The 20290-nt window shown below is 36.5% G+C and overlaps 1 protein-coding gene across 8 annotated transcripts in view; it reads left to right on the top strand.

The window, feature by feature from the left end:
* LOC121874133 (IQ domain-containing protein E-like) overlaps positions 1-19243 on the top strand; it is a 70957-nt gene extending 51714 nt beyond the window's left edge. For 5 of the 8 annotated variants that reach the window (XM_042378089.1, XM_042378092.1, XM_042378088.1 and 2 more), the window contains 4 exons: positions 1144-1292; positions 1758-2521; positions 8571-8738; positions 18107-19243. In XM_042378089.1, the coding sequence (XP_042234023.1) occupies positions 1144-1292; positions 1758-2521; positions 8571-8738; positions 18107-18622 (1597 nt within the window). In that variant the 3' untranslated portion in view covers positions 18623-19243. Of the gene's footprint in view, positions 1-1143; positions 1293-1757; positions 2522-4314; positions 4860-8570; positions 8739-18106 lie in introns of those variants that run through there. The other 3 variants (XM_042378090.1, XM_042378094.1, XM_042378095.1) reach the window with 3 other exon arrangements.
* The last annotated feature ends 1047 nt before the right edge of the window (positions 19244-20290 follow it).

Genomic DNA, 20290 nt, shown 5'->3' on the forward strand with positions numbered 1-20290 from the left:
CAGTATTAAGGTACCATATGTGGTAACAATTTTGGTTCATCATTGTCAGTTGATATACAGTACAAGTGTAGTCATGTTTGCAAAGCAGAATTCTTTTTGTATCATCTGTACTGTACTGTACTAAGATATATAAAAAAAAACTAAATGTCCACTACTGAAGGTACCCTTTGTTACATTTATGTTCCTTATAATGGGCAGTTGAGTGGAGCAAAGATGGTAATGATGTTAAAGTGCTTTCAGTATTTGTTAGATGTAGTGCATTGATCGTCTTTTAAAGAGAGTGCTGTAATTGTTTTTTAATATGATACAGTAATTTTGTTCTGCAATGTGGAAAGATCAACAGAGTAATATAATTAAAATAATATGAATCACTAACAAAATTATTAAGATGATTGAGCAGGCTAATGGAAAAGGTCAGGGAATGACAGGAGACCCACACAGTGGAGAAGCATTGTGATAGAATGTAGAGGACTGACTGAGGATGGGAGTGTTTATGAACAAGAGGGATTAATTATGAAACAATGGTTCATGTTGTATCACTGAACGTAAGTTAAAGACTTGAAGAACAACTTTATTTCCCGTGAAATTTTGAAAGGAGTTTGGTTGATAGAATTTGGGTAAAAAAGTAGGAACCATAAATTATATAAGGTGCTCCTCTACTTACGAACGAGTTACGTTCCTGAGGCTTGTTTGTAAGTTCAACTTTACTCCTGTAGATACCAAACATATTTGTAAAAAATGAAAAGATTATGGATATTTAGTACAGCTATACCCTTTAATACAGCCTTAAAACCTGGCTCACTCTTCTCTTAGGTAATGTTTGTTCTATCTGGAATTTTCTTAAAAATAATCCAGTCTCATTCACATTAAACACCTGTTCTGGCAGGTAATCCCCCTCAGTGATGATGTTTGTATCTCTGAAACTTTGTAAGTTGAACGTTCTTAAGTAGAAGAGCGCCTGTGTATACAAATATATATATATATATATATATATATATATATATATATATATATATATATATATATATATATATATATATATATATATATATATATATATATATATATATATATATATATACTGTACTGTACAGGTATATAAGAATGCAGAAGAATCTGTACATGCCATTTTTGTTAACGCAGTTCGGAGTTGGAAAGTCTACGTTCAGAAATCCAAGGTTTACAACAAGAAATCTTGGTTCTTCATGATGCTCAGCGTAAACGGAATGAACGTCCATCTGGCACCATGGCTCAACGTTCTGCTCGAGGATCCGGTAAACAAATTTCATCAGGTAAGAAATTAAATATTTCTCTTGCTCTCAAATAGGTAGCAGTGGTAATACACTTTATAAATAATTAATATTGACCATATTTTGTATTGTACTTCAATTCATAAACTGCTCAGCTCACATTTAGAGTTTTATGTCATTTAAGCCACAAAGTTTGTTTAAAAGAGGCTGGCTCAAGATATTTTATCCAAAACTAAAAGCTTTTGATTGTTTCTATAAGTTCACATATACTGTACTGTGCAGTAGTAAACTGTAATAAGTTTTCAGCACTAGCTTCCTGTTTACTGTTGTGAACTTAAATATTTTTGCTGCTGAGCTCTCAGTCATTATGTCAGTGACTGACATGCTGAAGGAAAATATACTAATCCAACCCTGCTTTGATTGTGAATGACTAAACATACTGGTCGGTGAAATTTTACATTTATATTATTCCCAAGGTCTTCTATCTTTTAATAATAAATATTTTAGCTTCCCGTTCAGGATCAAGCAGTGATGCCAACACACCCACCAGGCGTGTTCGCCCATCTAGTGCACGCCCTCCAGCCCCTGGCACTCGTCCCCAGCGTTCTCCTAAGTCGTCCAGTGAACCACGTGAGATTCCTCCGCCTAATAGGACACGAAGGATCCCAACTCAACAGAGCCCTACAAAGCTTCCACCAACCAAGTCACCACCTAAGGCTTCTTCTTCTTCTTCTACCTCTTCACCATCCAAAGGTTCACCCGGCATTATGCGGGGTTCAGTACACACTACTAAATCTGGTAGTAGCAACAGAAAACCAACAACTTCATCGTCAGCCTCCACTCCAAAAGCTAGTCCATATGGATCACCAAAACACAGCTCTATCGGACGTGCATCATCGTCTTCAGCTTCTTCTAAAACACCAACACCAATAGCCTCTCCACGCAAAAATGCAGCTTCAATGTCCCCTCATCGTAAATCTGTTGGAGCATCTCCCCAGCACAGGGTGACTGGATCAGCATCTCCACAGCCCAGGTCTGCTGGTCCAGCTTCTGCCAAACCTTCCACATCTCGGTCTTCCTCTAGAACCTCTACTCCATCATCATCAGCTAAGTCTTCCCCATGCAAAGCAAACACTACCAGCAAATCCCCCTCTAAAGTTCCTAAACCAAAAGTTGGCACCAGTCCTAGCAAGAGACGGGAGGAAAGTGCCAGCCCAGCCAGAACACCTAAGTCATCTAACAAACAGGAAACCATTCGAGAATCTTCAGCTGTGAGTAAACAAGTGATCTGTTTCTGTTTTTCATTTGAGGTTACACTATTAGTTAGTAGAAAAAATATACAAGGCAGGCAAATATATATACTGTATATAGCAAAAGAAAAAATGATTAGTAGATGGTGCTAAGGTTAATAATGTGATAAATTCTATGAAAGTACAGTAAGACCCCATTAGTCGGACTATTTGGGGCTCGAGCTAGTCTGACATATCTGAAAGTCCGACGTATGTGTAACCATGGTAATTTCGACCACTATTTTACTGAAAAATAACATCCAAAAACAAAATTAAAGTTTATAATACTTATTTACAGTGTACTACTTACATTATAGCAGACGAATCTTGATGAATCTTGAGTTGGAGGATAAAGGGGGCTGCTTAAACTTACTTTACTGTAGTCTCACTTATACTACAGTATGCCCAGATAATTCGTGGATTTTTATTTCATTATCCTTTATTATTTGCGGATGACACCCTGGATGTACTCAAGAATGTCTGTGGGTAGTTTTAAAGTTGCCGGCATTTTCGCGGCCGGGACAGGGAGCCATTTGTTCTAAAGACGGTAATTTTCTTTACCTGTATTGTATATATGTGTGTGTGTGTGTGTAGACAGACACACAAAACACATACAATTAAATAATAATGGGAAAATCCTCTCCCAAATAATCAGAAGCAAATGTTGAGTCTACCATCAAGTCTACTTTCAAAAGTCTGAAAATTTACGTACGGTTGTTGTTTTATTAATAATGGGAGCGGTCTATGCACTAATTCAATGACATATCCTGGTATAAGTTAATAACAATGGAATTATAAGATTTAAACCATGTTACTAACCATTAAAGGTAACTGATGATGTCTACTTTACACCATCATAGATGCATTGGCCAAAACATTGTCCCAACTGAATTGCACTTGTGACAACAAAGTCAGGTTTAAATAGTCTAAGTTGTACCCTTAAGATATAACAAATGCAGGTATGTGTTCGTTAGCTTGTACTGTACATGGTAAAAATAGAGGATCATTTGGACAACGTGGTCTTCTTGAAATGATTATGTCATGGTCACTTCTAAATCTTAAGATTCACAATTAATATAACTAAAATGGTGATCATGAATGATTAGTAGGCCTTCCTCGCCTGAGGCTCTGTGCGTCTGTCTTCCACCGAGGGTTGTTCAAGCGCTGCATGACTGATGCCATCCAGTCGCTCAACTTGGCATCACCACACTGATTTTTGCGTGAAAATATCTTAATCCTATTTTGGATTATCTCCTAAACTGTAAAATTTAATTGTTTATCTTTGATAAACTTATTACAGTATTTTATTACAAAGTGGGTTTTTATTAATTTTGGTAATTAAACAAATTGTAGTTTAGAAGATATAAATTTATACTTCCTGCTAATTGCACTCTTTCTCCCTAGTCATTTTGTGGCATATTTAAACACTTACTTTGTTAGGTCATCCAAATAACTAGGATTATAAGGTTACACACAACTTAATATTCTAATTTTCACTGTATTTGCCGGCATAAAAGATTCATCGCCGCATGACATACATCCCTATTTTACAAGGATTTTTGGGGGTAAAAAAAAAATTAAAAATGTCAATACACTTCATACATTTATTGAGCCATACATTTTAAAGTGTTTTTCGGGGGGAAAAAATATTTTGTGCATGTAAATACAGTACAGTATCCTGCCAATACAGTGTACTACTATTTAATTGCATCAAACACACCTTAACCACATTTGGAAGATAATTAATTTTAAAATTTCCTCCGCCATGCGTGCAGGAATTGGCGGGCGAGGAGTGTAAGCGACGGTTAGTAGCAACCGCACTCAGTGTCTCACTGTCCATTGTCATATGCATATCTAGGCTACTCGCTTTCATCTTGTAGATTACTCTAGTTCATTTCTTACTGATATCCAAAATACGCACTGCCTACCAATACAGTATAATGTGTCGTTTAGTGATTAGATGATGTGACCGTATGCCCAGTGGAAGCAAATTTTAGTCAGCATAGAGGACTTCATTTCTATTAGTTTTCTAACTAAAGTTTTGCAAAAATTATATCATTAATGTATCATCATCATGCCAGATAATGTAGCTATCAAATGAATGAATAGAAATGTACTGTACTTTTACTTCATAGGAAGAATACAGTAATTAATTAAATAAAAATTAAGACTGAAGATGGCGAGAGGAGTTTGCGTGAAAAAGTCACTGAATGGTGCTTACATTGGGATCTTGTGGACTATGACACAATCAACAAGATGACAGATACTTCCAGTATATGGAAATTATAATTACGTATATAAATCGGGTTGATACACTGTAGATTACTAAATGTACATCATCAAAAATGTAGCATATGTTCTTACTATTTTTACTTGACAGTTAGATTTGTGTTTAAAAATAAATTATAAACATTGATTAGTATCCATTACATTTGGCTGTAATTCGTCATGGGAAAGAAGAGTTGCCAAATGCTGCTACAAGAGAAATTTTCAAGATTTTTCAATTATTATGACATTAAACTTTTACTAATAATTTTTATGTTCATAAATGTATTGTATAATCATATTAAAGAAATAAATTTTCCCTTTCATATAGTAATACACCAAGTGCTATAAATAGAGATGAAATATCACTATCAACTTGCATATGTCGTGCCATAACAGGCCACACAATCTGTCATCATGATCTAGGGAAGAGGATGGCTACTATTGGTGTTTTATGAATACTATTATATCTCTTTGTGATTAGGAGACATCTGTTACAACCTTTTTGGAACCTAGTGTAAAAGCCGTACCATTTGTTTAAAACCCATTACCTGTATGACATTTTGCCTACTCTGCATGGTACAGTCCTGTAGGCTACGTACAGTCCTGTAGGCTACGTACAGTCCTGTAGGCTACGTACAGTCCTGTAGGCTACGTACACATACAGTACTTCTATTCAGGGGTGGGTCCAGGAATATCAAAGGGGGGTGTCCAAGTAGTGGGTGGGAACATGGCGAGCACAATGAACCCACCCAGCTGAGGGGTTTTGAGGGGGGTGCTGTGAGACCCCCCCCCCCCAGGATATTTTTTTTTAAGTCTGACCAATATCATGGGTATTTTGAAGCCATATGCACTTGATATTAGGAGATATTCTGAAGTCAATAATAATTACCTTTTATTATACAAAAATGCCTTAATACAATAACACTGCATTAAAGAAAAAGTATTGGATTTTTCTTATGAAAAGGAGGGGGAGTCCGGACTCCCAGAGGCCCCCTTCCTGAATCTGCCTCTGCTATTACTGTTAGCCAAGTTCACAAATGGTTAAGCTGGATACAGTATTTCTGGTTATTCTGTAATTTGGTTAAGTATGCAGTTTTCTATCTCAGTGTGGTACTTCTTTGAGTTTATATATATATATATATATATATACTGTATATATATATATATATATATATATATATATATATATATATATATATATATATATATATATATATATATATATATATATATATATATATATATATATAACTAAATCTGTTTCTGGAGCTGATTTAGTTTCATATATCAATGAGGATCTGTGCAGCATCTCCAAATGGGGAAGTAGAAATTTGGTTAAATTCAATAGTGATAAAACACAGTATTTACCAATTACACTTTCCAAATTAGATGATCTCGCACCAATTACATTTCAGGATGCAATCATTTTGCCAAATTCTAAAATAGATATGCTATGCCCCACCATTTCCTCCAATATGTCATTGATGGGAATGACAGATGCCGTAGCTACTTCACTCCTGAGCAGTTGCTTCAGGTATATAAGGGATTCATTCATCCTAATTTGGAGTACTGCTCTCATATCTGGGGTGGCTCTTCATCTGTCCAGCTGTTAGATAGAGTGGAATCAAAGGCATTTTGTCTTATTGACTCTCCTCCTTTAGTTGATAATGCCTCTTCCCTTTCTCTTTGCTGCAATGTTGCTTCACTCTCTCTCTTTTACAGGTATCTTAATGGGCAATGTTCGGTGAATTTGGCATCCTTTGTACCACTGGCAAGGCCGTGGGCTTGTAACACACGTCTTGCCCGCGGTGCCCACCGTTTCACCGTGGATGTCGGTCACACTAGAATAACCCGTTATAGTACATCCATCCTTCCTCACACAGCCAAACTGTGGAATGCTTTGCCTTCTGTGTTTCCATACTCTAACAATCTGTCTCACTTCAAAACGCTGGTTTTCTGGCATCATTGTGGTGTAGATTAACATAGTCTTTTTCTTTCCCAATTTGTTTCTTCTTTTTTCTCTTAATTTTTCGTCCCCTCCCCCGGCCCGGGTGGCCTATTCCCTGAAAAAAGAAACAAATTTAATATGACGGAAAATTACCCTTTTTTTTTTAAGTAACTGATGTTAGTGATAAATAGGAATGTAAATCCTCCATATTCCATTAATTCTTATGGGGAAAAATTCCACGCTATTTGCCGTTACAATAATTGTCTGTATTCATTTGTTGTTTAGATCCAAATTATGTAATTTTAATGAGGGTTTACTGTATGTCAATTGCATCAAAAAATGATTGAGTGTATGATGGTGAAAGAGTTTAGTAAAGAATCTGCATACCTCTGTACCTCTTAAAATACTGTACAGACTCTGGGTTTCGGATGGTTCCGTTCCTGGAGACTATCCATAAGTCGGAAGTGACCCTTTTATATGGATCACTAAACACACATACTGTACAGTAGTACACATAATGTATATACAGTTACTATACAGGTATGGGACCAATTATCCAACATGCTTGGGATCAGGGGGTTGCCAGATAGGGTTTTTCTGGAATTTGGAACACCAGGCCTAAAATTTACAGTAGAGTAAACCTTCTGTAATTGGCTGTGAAAACTGTTCAGGTCACTAGATTCACTCCCAATAGTAGCTTTAACTCTACACTCTAACATTAACACTTAAAATTGTAGGCATATAAACATCAATAACAAAGGCATATAAATAGCATTACTGAAAGCATAAAAGAGAGCAAAAATGATACAATTTAGTGTTCAAATTGCATCACATTTGCCCCTGGTGTTTGCCTGGCAATACTGTAGCGTCCCCTAGCAATGATGCTGCCACACGGACCCCAGATCTCCACACACTCAGCACACAGTTTCACGGTGGAAACCTGTAGATACTTAAAACTTTACACCTATTGATAATTATTCATTTTATTTATTTTTGCACTTTCTGTATGTAGGATTGTATGTGTATGTAACTGAGTTAAAAAAAAAAAAAGAGGAAAATTACATTATCTTCCCAAAATAATGAAATAACCAATACCTAACATACAGCTCATAGGTGGGGTATGGTTGGAAATCTCCCTGCTCAGCCTGGGAATTACTTGATGCTCATTTTATATAGGACATATGGGAGAATATCCGTAAAGTCAGAAATCCATAACCCGAGTCATCTGTAACTTATTTGAAAAACTTTTAAGTTAGTGGAAAGGCCAATGGTGTAGTGATCACAGTGGTTAATGATTTCAGCTTTCGGAGAACAAAGTTTTTTATGTTTTGAATAGTGTGTTTGTGTAGCCTGTCTGAGTGAGTCACTCTCTTTTCTTAAACTATCAAACTGGTTGTGACTTACCCTATTAGATCATCATTGTCATCATACTTGTCATAATGGATTGAATTTTTATTTTAATGTACAGTACAAGTTTATATGCATGTATTGTAGTGATGAAAGATTGCTAGGATGTCATTTATTATTATTTTTGAAGAAAAGTAAGTGATAGAAATTGTGTTTTTAAATAAGAAAATAAAATTTACGATGCTGCAGTAATTTCTAACTATAGTACACTGTTTTAGAGTGTAAAACCTCTTGAACATATTCATATACTGTATTCAGCTTCTACCTTCTGGTGTGTATAATTTATAATTGTTCAATATAACTTGTATATTATCAAGTTACTGTAAGCATCTTGAAAGTTGGGTTCATTGCACTGCATGCTACTTTGATCTATGCTTTCTGCTCTCCACTTATGCAAGTTTGTTGCAGTTTACTATAGTTGCTGCTGCTTCACCATCTTGTCACACAAGAGCATCTTCTTTATCAACACGCTCAGGCAAGGCTGACATCCAAGATCATGCCTATCACTCTTTCACGCACATTTCATCACTGCAGCACCTCTATCAGAGTGAAGACACCCAGACTCCTTATAAGAAGGTACTTGTGTGCATGTACTGTACAGTCTAAGAAAGAAGTATCTTTCCAGCTTTGGCTGAAACCTGGTGGATTATAATGAAAACATAATCATGACTACATCTGTTCAATTGGGACACCTGACTAGATACAAGCTTTGAGTTGTTCAATAAATGATGGTTTGAAATAGTTGACTCACTACAGTAATCTCCCAGTTAGCCGGAATCTTCGATCCCCGGAACTCTCCAATGGTCAGAATTTTTTTTTTTGAGTCTTACGAGAAATTCCGGGAAAATCTCTCCATTCTGGGCATGAGAAAAAATTTTCCGGGAATTCTGAGAGATTGCATTGATGGTAATGCCGTCTGGGTTACTGAACTTAATGAAGTGGTACATGTCTTGTATACATGTCCACTACCTTTGCAGGAATTTCTTGGAATTTGCCATTGTTTGTGTCACCAAACAAAAATCTTTTTGTTCAAAGCTTCTGGTTAATTCTCGAGAAAAGCTTTCCATGACTTAAAAATACTGCTGCCTGGAATGCAGATGGGTCTCTCTGTCTGTAATAAAAAGATTTTGCAAGATTGGCTGCGCGCTGACCCACATCGGGGCCTGGGGGGCGAAGATGTAATAATTATTCAAAGTAAATAAAATTTATAATAAAAAGTAAAATAAAATAATAATGATGACAATAGTATTAATAACACTGTAATAATAATAATAATAATAATAATAGTAATAATAATAATAATAATAATAATAATAAAGAACTATAAAGAAAAAATCAATAGTGAGAAATGCTATATGTATGTTGTGTTGTCAATGGTAAGAGAACAATTGAGACCCTACAATTGTGTGTAAATGAGGCAGAAAGACAGATCAGCAACCTGGGACTTGGTCACAATTTTTGTGATGCCATATAGCAGCAGGGTCCACCATTAGACAACACATTATGCTTCCAATATCTTGCCAGGCGGTAGTACCTCCCTGTTTGGTAGTTGCCTACTACCTACTACCTTAGCTAAGAAGCTGGTTGCCCATCAGGCTGATCAGCTCATTTATTATTTCAGGTGACTGGTATATGTTTTTTCAATCCACTGATGTAAACCAGTACAGGTACACCACCGATTTTCCGGGAACTGGTGCTCCGGCATCTCCTTTAGTCCGGACAAAATTATGAGAGGGCACTTAACTTTCCTCCCTCCCGGCCAGGGTGAAGGCAGTTTTAGGCTTAAAGTTTTTATCTTATAAAATGTAGCTCATTAGACTTAGCAGAATATAACTTGTATTGCTGGAATCCTTGTTAGATAGTGATTAATTTGAGTATAAACATCACATAGTTTGCACAAGAGATAAAAATTTTAGTCCTTTAGTGTAGTACAGTACATTTGAGTACAAAGTGTGAACAATAATGTTGCTGAAAATTATGATTTTTCACATTTAATTTACATTTAATATTTGTTTAATTTAAGTTTCTAGCAGTCCTTGGTGCTTATAGAGTCACAGGAGGTGTATAATTAGTAGGTCAGAGGTGTATTATTGAATTATTATTACCTGACTTTGGCTGGTCCAGCAAAATGGATAATCCGGCAAGGCTTTAGAACCAAGGGTGCCGGAAAATCGGTGGTGTACCTGTATTATCATCTATTGGCAGTTTGAGAAGCTAATATAGATTGTTCTCAGATTTCACATGGCCTCTTTCTGGGCCATGGTGTCTGGGCCACTGTGTTTGTGTAATTTTTGTGTGAAAATATTGGGTGGGTCCAAGCATACTTTGTCCCTCTTCCCCAGTAATATTATTGGAGGGGCCTGCCCCCCCCCCCCTTTTCCTACCTCACTGATTAGGACATTACAAACTGGAAAAAAATAGACTTTATTTTTTACATTTTCGTTATCAGTTGTTCATTTTTTTTTGCGTCTTGGTGGCTGAAAATAGTGCTTTCTGGTAGGAAATATATCTATTTTCTCAAAAATGTTCATTGTAAGGAATGAAAGACAAGAAAAAGTGATTAAACCTTAGTTTCCATTGTGTAAATGGTGATTTCGAATATTTTACCTCTTCACTACAGGGACTCCACTTAAAATATATTACAGTATTTGGCTAATGCTAGATGATTTGAATCAGCACAGAGGGGATCCCATATACAAGTGGTTAGTAAATTATCTCCCTTAAGGGAAGCTAGGTCTTTCTCATGGTTCATAACTGCAATTATTAAACATTTTTTCTATTTTTCAGGTCTTATTTTCAAATTTTGGTAGTTCCTTATCAGTGTCTGTGTCTGATTCAGAGGAGGAGTCCTCAATTCCCGATTGCTGCAGTTGTCAATGCTGAACTTGTATACATCACAACAAACCATATTATTTTTTTGTGACACTACACCTTGCATAGAAAAATCACAGTATTGTTTTGGGTGCTGGAGCAGTGACTTCATGTTTGGTATGAGGTGTAAATTGTCATCAATCACCCACCCATTGTCAGCAGTTGACACCTTGAGGTACTGGACCATTACATGGTTCCACGAATGGCTGATAATTGGCCCGTTTAAGTTAAAAATGAAAACTATCCATAGTTGGTGGCAGTTTCTCATTTGTTGTGTTCATGTTTGCAAACAATTTGTACCGGACCAAATCAAGCGGGACATGTTCTTTACACAGTACAACAGAGACACTCATGACACTAAGGCCTCCTTGGTGTCCTGGGTGATGTCAGATGGACTGTTTCCAAGTTGTTGTAGATCATCACTCAATTCAGGCTGTGCTTCAACTACCTTCAACCATTTATGCTTTCTTATGCCACTGAAGGCTGAGGCTGAATCACATCTGGTGGCCATATTATTGGCTGGTTAAATATTGCTTATCTTCTCCGAGTTCATTTGCCACAACATGCATTAGACTCCTTCTTTGGCATACACCAGTCTGCAAAAAGTATCATCAGAAGTGCCAATAAATTGTTGTTGTTGTTGGTGACAACTATAATATCTAGTGAAAGAGTCTGTAGGGACAATGTTCAAATGCAAGAGATAAGGAACCCAACAGAACTGACACCATTTCCGACTTACGAACATCCTCAGGAACGGAACCCGTTTGTAACCCGGGGACCCCCTGTAATGGTGAGGAATGAAAAAACCTGAGAAACGTTGATACCGGAGTCTATAAAATCGGCTCTAATTAAGTTGGAAACAACATTTTTAACCAAAATAATCCTGAATAGTTTATTTAAATGTTTGATTAGATAAATATATTTTAAAAGACAAAAAAATTATTAGAAATGGGTGTTCGAGGCATGAATGGAGCTGGGTGTCACAGCGAAGCAAGTGGAATTATCCACTCTTAAGTGCCACATCACGCTCAGAGCCATATGTATTAGTGCAATACCACTGTACACGTACCATGTATTGTAAGTACTGTACTGTAAACAAAATAATTTATATACAGTATTACCCCGCCTAACGCGGTTTCACTTAGCGCGTTTTACCATAGGTGCCTCGCCAGAGCTGAACTTTCACTTAACGCGGGTTTTTTCCACATATACGCGGTGAGTGTCCGGCTCGAGAGCTAATTTTAGATTCGCCCCACCTGCCACCCTGCCTGACTGCCTGTTTTAGCTCATAAAATTCATACAAATTACCCAGCCAGAATATAATTTACATTGCTGGAATTCTTACAATATGATGATCATTTTGAATATAAACATCATAGATTTTGCATTAGACATACAAATTTTAGATATAAAGTTTATTCTTAGTAAATATGTTATTTTTTGTGCAAAATATATGACATTTGTATTCAAAATATTCCTGGGCTTTCAAGGAATCCAGCAATGTCAATTATATTATCCTAACTTTAGTTTGAGGTATTATTTATTACTAAAAGGTAAATATTCTGGTTTTCCCACACATCTGGTGAGACGGTTGGTGGGGGGTGGGGGGGAGGGAGGGACCGACCGACCGACCATCTGTTACAGTGAAGAATATTTTTTTTTTTTTTATTAACTGAAGATATTTGTTTTAGCTCATAAAATTCATACAAATTACCCGGTCAGAATATAATTTACATTGCTGGAATTCTTATAATTTGATGATCATTTTGAATATAAACATCATAGACTTTGCATTAGACATACAAATTTTAGATGTAATGTTTACTCTTGAGTAAATATGTTATCTTTTGTGCAAAATATATGACATTTATATTCAAAATATTCCTGGTCTTACAAGGAATCCAGCAATGTCAATTATATTATCCTAACTTTAATCTGAGGTATTATTTAATACTAAATGTTAAAAACTTTTGAAGGAGGATTGGTGGGGGGTGGGGGGGAGGGTTGGGACTGACCGCGCGGTTGGAAGAGGGGGGGAGGCAAGGTGGGGTACTTTGATTGACAGATAGTGTTGTGAAGAATATTTATTTTTTTTTATTAACTGAAGATATTTGTTTTAGCTCATAAAATTCATACAAATTACCCGGCCAGAATATAATTTACATTGCTGGAATTCTTACAATTTGGTGATCATTTTGAATATAAACATCATAGATTTTGCATTAGACATACAAATTTTAGATATTATGTTTACTCTGAGTAAATATGTTATTTTTTGTGCAAAATATATGACATTTGTATTCAAAATATTCCTGGTCTTACAAGGAATCCAGCAATGTCAATTATATTATCCTAACTTTAGTTTGAGGAATTATTTATTACTATACCTGGTTTTCCCCCAAAAATTTCTCAGAGGGAAGAGCCAGCGAGTGTATTGTGAGAAGAGGGGGAGGGAGTCAGTCCATTATTTGAATGGACATTAACTTGGCGACTGTATTTCTCTATTTCTCTTAAGTATTAATTGTGTGCATGTACCATCATAAAATTAAGATGTTATTTTTACTAGAACATAGGTATTGTGTCGGAAAAAGTGGAGTTTGGGGGTCGGGCTGGTTTCTATTGGAATTAATCCCATATGTTCTGTTGTTCACTTAACGCGGGACCCTCTGGGTTTTATTGACCGCGTTAAGTGGGGTACAACTGTACTACTACTATACTGTATATACTGTACATGTACTCACCAGCAGATGCTGTCATCTTGAGCCTAGAGTAGACAAACACTGTCCACTCTGCTGTAATAACTTTTTAATGTCATAACACTTGTGATGGAGGTAGGATAAGGGATTAGTGGGTCATGTTACTGACCTGACCTGATGCAATGTCAAGTCACCCATTGTATACAATATAAACTCTTCTCTCATGCAGTGGAGGTGGGGTGAGGGATTATTGGTCTTATTGTCAGAGTGGGGGATTAGTGGGTCGCATGACCTGAAGATGTCTTTAATAATGACAAAAGCTAAAGGGCTCCAGTGTTTCCCACTTACTGAATGTACAGTCACTTAACTGTAATTACTTTTTATGTTCTTAAAACTGTTTTAATACTGTATTCTTGGCTGATTGTGTCCTGGTACAGTAATGTACAGTACTGCACAACACAAATTGTACACAAAAACAGCAGCTAGCAAGGGAACAATCAGCTAGGCTACCCAAGCGCCTAGCATGTGGGAACACGTTTGAGCATATTGCAATCTCTTGGAACTTCCAGAACTATATTCCCAGGCCCAGAACGGAGGGGGTTGGAGAGATTTTCTCAGAACCTTCTTGGAATACAATATATCAGTGTACCTGTACATGGGATCTGCCATGTTACTGATATATAAACTGCATTGGTTTAACATTGAATTAGGGTTTGAAATTAAGGGACTTGCAGGTAACAGAATCCCCCGTCTACCTATAGTAAGACATTTGTGGTTGTAAGTTTCAGTGTGGTTCATGGGGCCTAACCCATCATGAACTGTGGGTTCGCTCACCCCAGTTCGTCGTGCTATCTCAGCGTTACGTATACTCTTGTTGTGAAGGGCAGTGATATCATCTTTCATATCTTGTGATGTCTCCTCGATACTTACTCGCTTCATTCGATGTAAGATCCTGTTGCTGATTGGCATGGCAATGGTTTTCATTTACGACATCCACTCAGAGTCATATAGTATATAGTATACTGTAATCTGAAGCCTCAGAGGACTCACTTCATTCAAAAACGTATGTATTCATTCATGCTCAAAGGTTGCGAATGTAGAACTACCAACCATTCCGAAACAGGTCGAATAGCATTGCTCGGAAAGCCTCGAATCACATCGACCCTGTGGCTAACGATACCTTTTTTGGCGGACTGTACATTTCATGTTTTTAAAAGTATTAATGCATCATATTCGGATACACACAGACTTAGTATAGAACAAGAGATGATGCACACAACATATAATGTATATTTCTTCCCATATACGGTATAATGGAACCATATCGTAAGTGTGATCCTCTTCATCTCCACTGGAATTGAAAGTGGGTTCCATACACACCCAGATATGGCCTTGAGATGGGTATGTACCGTATGTTGCCAGCGATTCATTTTATGAAACTGTAAAATATGTGGAAAATCATTTCAGTACTCTGATGTGACATAGAAATAAAGGAAATACTGTATAATATTAAACTAATAAAAGAAAAATGAAGAACATTAGTTTGAACAGCATTCTCTGAGAGGTGAATGTATGTATGGATGCATCACACTGTCTCCTCGCTGTGACGTCACAGCTGGGTGGCTGCCAGGTTGAACACTTCCATTCTTGGTGTCACCCATAGTATGGTTCATGGGCGGAAGGAGCTATTTTTTAACGTAAATCTGTGCTATTGTATTTTATGATGTCCTATGTATCATTTTCATTATATATAATAGCTGTTTTTGCTCATTTTTGGTATATGTAAAATACAGGTACAGAATAATGAAGGATTGGAACCTATTCCCTTTTACTCATTGTTAAATCTACTTATGACAGTGAAGTTCCCGAGAATTAAATGAATTTTGTGAAAATATCCAATTTATTGCCTGAGGTATACTGTACACATCCACATTATCTCGCTCTACACAAGGCCATACGTGCCACTTGGGAACCTTTCAAGAATCTTCTTTCGCATCTCTGAAATCTTCTGGAATCTAGAACCTTACATACATCTATTAACACCTTAGATGAAAAAATAACCGAGTTTACTGAAAGTATATCATAAGTTTGATTACTTATTTGTATTAATTTATTACGAGCTTAAATAAATCTAAGCTGTGTTAGTGTAATATGCTGACTGTTGTTTTGAACAGTTGTGCCTCCCTGCTGATATAGATGTCCGAATAACATATTCTGTCTCGGTAACGAGTGTAACGACGACACTGTGGCCGGTACTTGGGGTCTCTACTGTATGTTTATGTTGTGACTATGACTAATATTTAAGTTTATGGGAGATTTAGAATGATGGGAAAGGTGTTATACAGATCAAACTCCTCTAGCCCGACACCCTCGGGACCCGACCGGTGCCGTACCATAGAAATTTTTGAACCACAGAAGATCAGTTAAAGTCTGGGGACAAAATTCCTGTACTCCACGGATACATGAAATACAGATACAATACAGTACTGTACAGGTTAATAAAAAGTACAAAAATATTTAATGTCCATTTACTTGATTCTGTACAGTGATGTTTTATGCCATACAACAGAATATTGTCATACAGGAGTATTCCTCTGGAAGGTAACATTAATGTACAGAATATAGTAAGTAGTACAGTACAGTAATACTGTAACCTGCTCATCACAAAGGCAAACCCAGCTACAAGTTAGTTGTCATGTGACCACTGTTTAAATTTATAGTATAACCCCCATAATTTGTATCCCTAAATTCGAAATCAATCATTATTCATAATGTTTTGCTGTTACGAAATATACAGCTACTCCTCGACTTACGACCACTTGGACGTACGACCGCCCCAGTCGTACCAAATTTTTTTCAAATTACGTGTTTTCAAGTCCCGATGTTAGTGATTGCGCCGTGTACTGACAAAATTTTTTGTTGTAATTCCCTTTAAAATGGCTGGCAAGCTTAAAATTAAGAGTTTTGTGGTGCTGAGAAGAAAAAGAGACACCCATTTTAGATTTGCTATGTATTATCTTAGCATTTTCGACTTAAGACCAATTCAACTTACGACCTGGATTTGGGTCCCTAACCCTGCCGTAAGTCAAGGAGTGGCTGTATATTACAAATTTCGTAATATTTGGTAAAATTTTGAAATATGAGTGACATTTCCAAATACTGTAAACATGACTTACATGTTGCCAGATCCGATCACCCACCTCATTGTAACCACGTACTATACACATCACGCGTGTTGGTCACAGTCAGTTCACATTGGTCAGTCGTGGAGTATACATCTATGGTTTACCATGCAAGATTTTTCCCCTCTTGTTTTTCTATTATTGCCCAGTGTTTGAGCCATTATGTCTGATAACCCTGGACCAAGCACCTAAATCTGGTACTGCACTTAGAAATGTTTAAATTTTGATTGGGGCAGATGATGTAAAAGTAACCCTCCTCCCCCCTCGGGAGAAGGTGTCCCTCATAATTCGTAAGGTGCTAGATCCCTTACAGTACAGTATTTTGAATGATGTGCGTTTACTATAGTGCACATTAAGCCCCACAGGGGCAAATAATTTGGCTAAATATTCCATTGTTTTATATTAGATACAGTATCTTAATATCTGGTGGGTTTGTAATGAAAATAGTAATTTATAAAATATATCAATTGGTAGTTTTTTAATATAATGTACTTGGAGGGAATATAAGTGTCAGTACTTTATGTAAGTCTGGTGCAACTTATATAGCAGTACCTTCGCTTCCACAAATTGCTGATCTCACAGAAGAAACTGGGATGGTTGAATGAAATTAAAAACTGGGTCCCCAGAGAGATACAAAACCTTGGAGGATTGGTAAAAAGCAGCCCGAGAACGTTTAGAGTGGAGGACTGTGGTCACCAACCCTCAGATATGAGAATGGTATTCTGATTGATTGATTAGCAGATGATTAATGCCAGTGTTCCAGTGCACATGGCTGCCAGTCAGTAAAGGACTTGATTAGCGATATTTATGAACTCTACTGTACTGTAGCCCTTTTACTATTGTTGTGACAGTAGTAGTGACTGCTCAGTGTTTATCAACCAGTTTCAGATTTTGTGGTATTATTTTGTGGTTATTTAGATGAAAAGAAAGTAGGCTTTTCTGATCTCAAAAAAAGTAACCCCATGTTAAAACGTCTTCATGATAAGATTATAACCTAATTATCAGTTTTTCAAAAACGTAATCCAATCATAACTCAGGGGTCACCAGTAATCAGCTACACAGAGCATACTGTAACTATTAGGTTTGGTGACAAATAGTTTTATTGTTTATTTGTTGATAATGTTATTGAGCTAATTAGACTTGTGGTAATTAAGATACTTAGGGTGATGCTAAACTATTTTGTAACTTACTTCAGGAGGAAGATGAGCGTGTTCTGGCAGAGATCTTGTTTCAGCAAGAAACATTCAGTAACAGCGAGGCATCTGATGCTCCACTGCTGGCCCGACAGAGAACTATGACACTGAGCATCCATGAAGATGTGTCTCCTGCTAATACTGAGGCAGAAAATACAGAGTTTGAGCATGCAAGTGGTAGCAACTCACTCATCAGGCAGAACACTGTTACTCTCTCCAAGACTGAAGATGAAGACACATCAGCACAATGCTGTGAGAAGGAGTTCAGGCAAGACACCATCACTGGTGGGGAGGAAGAGAGTTTGTGCCAAGAAAAGAATGACAGTGACAGAATTAAGCAGTCAACAGATGTATCGAGCTCTGGTGTGTCTCGTCAAGGTAGTGAGGTAAGGAGTGTATTTCTCTGTTGGTTGCTTGTTGAGACTTTGTGCTGCAGGGATGATGATTGGATAACTGTTGTGCATAAATACTGTACTTCTTTAACCATATCCACTCTCGTTGAAGTTCATGGTAACTGAAAAAGAATGAGTAGAGATTCAGTTTATTTAGCTATATGAAAAGTTTTACTTACTCCTATACTGTAGATTTTAATATGAAAATACTAAAGTTAGATTATATTCATTTGGCATGTATAATTAAATTTCTTCAATAATAAATTGGTAGTAACCATGATCATCACTTAGTTATACAGTACCCCCTGTACTCTGTACATACAGTCTCTAATCTTTCTGAATTTCAACATTACCTATTTAGTCTAATTACTGTTGGGAGTAATGCTGTGTCCTCCAAGACAGTAATTATGTCTTTACCAAAGGAGTAGTTCTCTACTGTCTACCATGTAGTAGTACTCACTACTAAGGGAGTGATATTCCTGGCCCACTTACTTTTTAGTGTCTACCCCACTCAACAAATTACAGTGAGAAGTGTATTATATCTTTGATGTGTGAATTTGGCATTTGTAGCACTGACCCTTCACTTTGGTGTTTTTTTTTCTAGTACTACTGTACTGTATTGTTGAAAACTTTTTTGGTGTGTTTTAACATTTGTTAAATTCTTTTACTGTTGATGCTGTTGTGTTGCATGGAAAGTGTTATAACAAATAGTTTATGTACACATTGTAAATTCATGTTAACAGTTAACTTGTTGTTATTGTTCTTCCTGAGATGATTATCATGTTGATTACTTACACCAATACAGTATGTAGGAAGGACACTTTTAGATGTCACAAATGTTTGATCCCAAGAAAAATCCTAATTCAGATTCATTTCTAAGAAATTGTAATCTAAACCAGTTGTATCTGGCATGTCATGGAGTGCCCAGCTTAGACCCTGCAGTCTGTCTCCAGCATTTGTGAGATCTTGTTTTATTTATTTTAATGTTTTAAATATATGATCTACATTTCTATGTACAGGTGCATAATTATGTCAAAGTTAGTTTTCTAGAAAAGAAAGCATTTTTTAACATTGACTGGGCATCAAAATTGAGAGTCCAGCGTGCATATGGCCTCAGTTATAATGACTCCGAATGTGAGATAGTGCGCTATATTTAGTTTCTTGGGCTTTTACAGCCTTAAAAACTTTTATAGCATTAACACTTTTATACTGTACTTGTTATGTAAGTTTTTTGCTACTCATAAGTTAGTACTTCATAAATAGGTACATGAACATCCTTGACTCCTCATACAGTAGACCCTCGATATGTTATGAGAATGGGACCGAGAATTATAGCACAATACGGAGTCACTTTATATTGTTCTGTGTATATCAATAAGTAATATACAAAATAATTTATTTAAAACAACAATTTTACTCACATAAATAGTAATGTCATCATTTCAAAAAACTTTTTAATGAATTTTAACTCACCTTGAGTCAGAAAAAAATGTTTCCTGGACTTCAGTTATTGAAATGCGAGGTTGATTGATGAAGCATTAGATCTTGGGGTGTCATGAATCATGTGTGTCTGCATAGATGTTGCTGGCCAGTGCTAGCAGACGATGTGCCAGTACAGGTACTGTACTGCCATCTAGTAAGGGCATGGAAATGTTTAGGTTTTCTTCAGCTAAATGATTATCTTAAGCTCATACCAAACCTTAAAAATACATATTTGTTGAAATATTTTATGCCTCTCTAAGAAATAAAACATTTGAAACAGCCTGAAGTAAAAAAGAAAAACACACAATTTAC

The sequence above is a fragment of the Homarus americanus genome, unplaced genomic scaffold (genome assembly GCF_018991925.1).
Source record: "Homarus americanus isolate GMGI-L3 unplaced genomic scaffold, GMGI_Hamer_2.0 scaffold49667, whole genome shotgun sequence".
Taxonomy (NCBI): Eukaryota; Metazoa; Arthropoda; class Malacostraca; order Decapoda; family Nephropidae; genus Homarus; species Homarus americanus.